Here is a 5,510-nt window from a genome sequence, read left to right as displayed (position 1 = left end):
CAGAAATTTTCATCGTAAGAACGGCCATACCGGGTCAGACCAAAGGTCCATCCAGCCCAGTATCCTGTCTGCCGACAGTGGCCAATGCCACGTTCACTCCCTCTAGGGCACCTAACAGGTAATCAAGTGATCCCTCTCCAGCCATCCATTTCCACCCTCTGACAGAGGCTAGGGACACCATTCCTTACCCATCCTGGCTAATAGCCATTAATGGACTTAACCTCCATGAATTTATCTAGTTCTCTTTTAAATCCTGTTATAGTCCTAGCCTTCACAACCTCTTCAGGCAAGGAGTTCCACAAGTTTACTGTGCGCTGTGTGAAGAAGAATTTCCTTTTATTTGTTTTAAACCTGCTGCCCATTCATTTCATTTGGTGATCCCTAGTTCTTATATTATGGGAACAAGTAAATAAGTTTCCCTTATTCACTTTCTCCACACCACTCATGATTTTATATACCTCTATCATACCCCCTCCCCCCTTAGTGTCCTCTTTTCCAGGCTGAAAACTCCTAGCCTCTTTAATCTCTCCTCGTATGGGACCCGTTCCAAACCCCTAATCATTTTAGTTGCCCTTCTCTGAACCTTTTCTAATGCCAGTATATATCTTTTTTGAGATGAGACCACCACATCTGTATGCAGTATTCAAGATGTGGGCGTACCATGGATTTATATAAGGGCAATAAGATATTCTCCATCATATTTGATGTGGGTACCTGGATGGAGGCCTGAGGCTGGATCACTTTAAGGGAACTGTGTTGTTGGGACTTCTGCGTAACCAGTAAGGTCATAAAGAAGCTGTTTTATGCTGGTTGGGTATTGGAATAGCCACTAGCTTTATGGGGACTGTCTGCCCCATTCTTTGCAGTTCACCCGAATTGAGTGACCACAGCTGGTTCCCCACTCGGACCCCAGTCACACTTGGGCTCAAAGATTTTCCCCTAACGGGACTAGTAAGAAAGTCAGGAAAATGGAGTAGTACAAAGGAGACTTGACTGAGTGAAAGGATATTTTAAAAAAGGTTAAAAAGGAACGAGGGAAGTGGCAGTGATAACGGCCCCGGGCGAGGCGGCTGTGCCAACAACCAGACACAGAAGCGGGCTGCAGGGAGGGAGTTTGCAGTCACTCTTGGAGGGTCTCTCCTCTGAAAATCCTGCTGAAGAGGTGTCTAGCTCCTGGAAATGCTCTGAAGCTAGCATGGGACTGCAGTACTGAGGAGGCAATGTTAAAACAGGGGTAAGGAGCCTTTTGCCTTGGGGATCACTGTGGGAGTGAGGTAGGGAGACCCCACAATAAATCAGAGAACTGCACAAGTGTGTGGGTGCCCAGAGATTATCTGAGGGGTCAGCTACTGGCCACTCCCCAAGGTAGGACACAGTCCAAAGGTCCAACCTGGTTCAATACATCCTCTGGGCTTGTACACTGTGCCCTGCTGATTTGCCAGGCCTGTCTCAAGCTGGAGGATTATGAATTCTTGTGGAGTTAGGGACCAAATCCTCCCCTCATGCACCCTGCACTAGACCTGGACAGACAGATTTGGGGCAGGGAGAAAGTCCCTGCTCAGGCCATAAAACTACAGGGAAGCCCCTCTGCAGACTATTATAACCCTGAAGCTGCAGGTGCTCCTGCTGCTGTGGTCTCTCCCACCACCACCAAGTGCAATGGCCAAGCTGAACACACTATTGAAGAGTGCAGTTAGACACCCCCCCCCACACACACACACACACACGCACCCTCAGCCTGACATGTGGCTTTGCTCACTTGACTCACAGGTAACATTACAATATTTCTTAGACTCTGACGCCTGGAAATTGCAACCACAGGTAAAACAAAGCACCTTGTACAATGACGGCATGAGATCGACGTTTTATAGTAACTCTTGCAATTTTGCAATGCCCTGCATTGGTGGGGTTTAAGGCACTTTGCAAACATTCATTAAATCTCACAACCAGGAAACAGAAGTGAAATTCCTTGTCTAGAGTCCGAGTGAACCATCTAGGGCCAGCTCTTGGGAGCTGAGGATGCTGGGAAATGGGGGAAGAGAACCCCATAGTCCAGATCCCCACGCCTGGACCAGAATGCCGTGAGACATGTTAAGTAATCATATTCCACCCAGGGTTAAATTGAAGGCAAGATTCCTTTCACCCTGTAGACTAGCACTTCAATGAGTTGGCCTAAAACATGGTTTTAATATGTCCATCCTAACTGTGCAATTACTTCATACTCAAATGTCTGGGGGCCTCCATCCATTACAGCTCCCCCTCCCCCTCTCCTGCAGCAGTTGCTGATCATTAATAACAGGACTAAAAAGGTAAAAGAAAGACGCAGAGTCAGTGCATTGGCAAGGAATCCATGCTTCACCTTGAGAAGTTTACAAGGAGACTCTGCTCATCTTGTCGTCTGTATTCAGACGGCAAAGCCATTAAGGCTCATGACCTTTCACTGCCCTTTGCAAACTTGAAATTCCAGGCAGCGTTTTGGTCCCTTAAAAAAAGGGAATTATGAGAGAAAATGCCTGAGGAGAAAGCACACCAGCCCACCAATTCCAGCAACTGCTGTGACCGCCACTAAGCGCACCAAGAGGAAATCCAGAGAGTCCTCCAGCTGAGAGTGCAGTCTCAGGACCTCCCTCCGCGTGCTCTCCCAGTCCCCGGAGTTGTCAATCACGTGGTCAGCTAATTTGCACTTCTCATCAAGCGGCAGCTGGGAGGCGATGCGCGCTTCTGCCTCTGCCTGGGCCAAGCCATTCCTCTTCATCAGTCGTGACAGCTGTGTCTGCGGATCACTGCCGGGATGGGAATGAGAGACTCAGCATCAGAGACGTCTGGAAAGGAGTGAGGCCCCTAATGCCTCCACACTGCAATTACAGGACACCGAGCATGGTGCGTGCTCCAGAGAACAGGATCCCCTCAGCCCTATCCCAGCCAACACACCTGGTGGGGAGTGATCCCGTCCCACTCTCCAATCAGACTACTTCAGCTCAGCACACGTTAAACATCTCCTTTCATACGGAACCTGCAAAACCAGCAGGATCCAAGGAACTGACCAGGTTTTTCTTAAAGGCCAGTTGAGCCAGCTCTTGTTGCATGGTGGGGTCACCACCGCTAGAGGGGGAGATTATACAGCACCGCCCCCAACACAAGGGGCAACAGACAACATGGCATCAGCGCCACCCCCAGCTAGCTTGGGGGGAGTGCATCAGATCCCCTAGCCCAGATGACAGAGGTTTCTAGAGTCCCACAGAAAGTGATTTTTGTCCATTATTAATTAGCACTATTATTTAGTATGTGTGTGCTACACCCCACAGCCTACTAGCACCAAGGCCCTACTGGAGATCAAGGCCCCATTGTGCTGGGGGCTGCAAAGACACCTAGCAAGACAGTCCCTGCCCTGAACAGCTCAGTCTGATTAGGCAAGACAAACAAAAAGTAAGAGGAAATGGAGACAGAGACTCAAGGATTTCCTCCCAACAGACTATGGTCACACTCCCTGTTAGTATCCCTTTAATTCTGAACGCTGGCTCTGTATCTCGTCAGTCAGTATCCACGAGGACTGATTTGCTGAGTTTTAACATATTCCTGCTATTTGCAGTTAACTAAAAGGCGGCATTAACAAGGGCTGCCAAAATGACACTTGTTCTCCAGTTTCCTTGGCCCCCTGTGGCACTTACCTGTAAACCAGGACTGTGTGTTTCATGAACTTGGTTAGTGTGTTGGTCTCAAACAGCAGCGGAATGTCCAGAATCACATAGCGGTAGCCTGGATGAACGAACCAAGCCCCCCGCCAAAAACAATATGTATATAAAATGGAAATACTACTACTTATAAGGTTTTCTTACCAAACCCCTTACCACACACTCTCTCTCCCCTGCCATTAAAAATATGGGCAGAGAATTGTCTAGCTGCACAGTTACACTTTCCCCAAGGTGGCAGCTGCAGCACTTCAGCTCTTTTTGAGGAAGAGGAAAGCGAAAGTGTTTTTGTTCAAACTTTCCAAAAAGTTTCCAAGCCTGGAAACTTTCAGACCAGAAGGTGAAAGCTTTAGAAAGTTGAGTGGCTGGAAACAGGAGGTTAGAATGGAAAACCTAATGCACCTTCTGACTAGAGCAGGCACTGCCACTTTGCTACATTATTAGAAGTGGAGCTGGCCGTGTTGTGTTGCCCAACACTTCCCAAATGGGCTGGAATTTCCCATGCTGGGTGTCTGCCTCCAGTTTTTTGGAAAGTTTTAGCAAAAATGGTTCAGCTGTTTCGGAGAATAAAGGTCAGGGGATATTTTTCAAAAACATTCACAGCTGTTTTTCTGAGAAGCTGCAGTGCTGCCATGCTTTGGCACAGGGACTGAAGATTGGGTGAGGTCACCCTGGGGTCAGGGATGTGCCCTTTCCTGTCCTCATGAAAATCTGCCATTTTCAGACTTGCAGCCTGACCAATTTGGGCAGTTTGCACCCCTATTCTCCCAACGTTCGGTCTGCACTGAAATTGCAGTATCTTGGCTACTGCAGGTGCAAGGTTATGGATGAGAACTCAGAGCAGGGAGACTGGACATGTCTACACAGCAGCTTCCTAGCATGGGCACACAGCTGTGCTAGCTCTACTCCAGCTGGCAGCATGGCCATGGCAGCCCAGGCTAGCCAGAGTGCAATCCCACCCGACCGCCATGGTCGCACTGCTGTTTATAGTGCACTACCTTGAGCGGAGTTAGCACATCTGTCCACCTCTGCAGGGAAGAGCTGCACCCTGCCAGCTGCCATTTAGACAGACCCAGTCTCTCAGTACCCCCCTGCTGGTGTAACACCGACAGACCCCGGTCATCGGCGGGCGGGATCGAACCGGGGACCTGTGGAGCTTAGTGCATGAGGCTCTACAGCACGAGCTAAAAGCCAAGCTCACTAAGGCTGCTGGGCAGACTCCATCTCTCTCTACGTGGTCTCGGTGCCCCACCCCCAGGAGGTGTGTGGGTTACATTGGCACCAAGGCAGCATGGAGGAGAAGGAAGAAATATCCTAACTTGGTTTAAAGCAGTGGGGTGAAGAGTGGGGAGGAAGAGCACATGGACAAGCTGGAATGGAAAGGGGCCTGCTACAAGGTGGGGCTGATAGGAGCAATGACAGGGACACGGCCTGTTACAAGCTGAAACTGAACCCAGGATGTCTCAGTCCCAGCATTCCTTTGCTGTCAGCCAATAGCTGTGAAACCCACCAGCAGACTGTCTCGCTCATCCCCCTCTAATGGCTGGTTCACGTGGAGGATACCAACTTACTACTGCTACCAGTGACATTAACTGAAGGGACAGAGGCCTATGCTAAGGATCTGAAGGTTCCAACCCTGCTGATAATGCACATGATATTTCAGAGGGGTTTTTTTTAAACTTAGAAAGTTACATACAGACAAATATTAATGTTGCAAAGTCAAGTCCTTAAAAGTTAAGAAATGGCAGAATTTAAGATTAGCTGTGCATTATTCCTCTTGTGCCTCCGTCCTCCCTGCCTCTGTCGGTCTGTCCGCACCAC

At 49.1% G+C, this 5,510-nt stretch overlaps 1 protein-coding gene across 1 annotated transcript; it reads right to left on the bottom strand.

Annotated features, from left to right (window-relative positions):
* Positions 1 to 1,849: 1,849 nt before the first annotated feature.
* Positions 1,850 to 3,831, bottom strand: LOC101934181 (dephospho-CoA kinase domain-containing protein; the record flags this gene model as incomplete). Its single annotated transcript, XM_065580401.1, has 2 exons — positions 1,850 to 2,783; positions 3,669 to 3,831. Coding segments are annotated over 2 exons (449 nt in total), but the record flags the coding sequence as incomplete, so codon positions are not given.
* Between the last annotated feature and the right edge of the window lie 1,679 nt (positions 3,832 to 5,510).

The sequence above is a fragment of the Chrysemys picta genome, unplaced genomic scaffold (genome assembly GCF_011386835.1).
Source record: "Chrysemys picta bellii isolate R12L10 unplaced genomic scaffold, ASM1138683v2 scaf3028, whole genome shotgun sequence".
NCBI lineage: Eukaryota > Metazoa > Chordata > Testudines > Emydidae > Chrysemys > Chrysemys picta.
The sequence above is the reverse complement of the archived record's forward strand: the minus strand, read 5'-3'. Positions and strand labels throughout refer to the sequence as shown.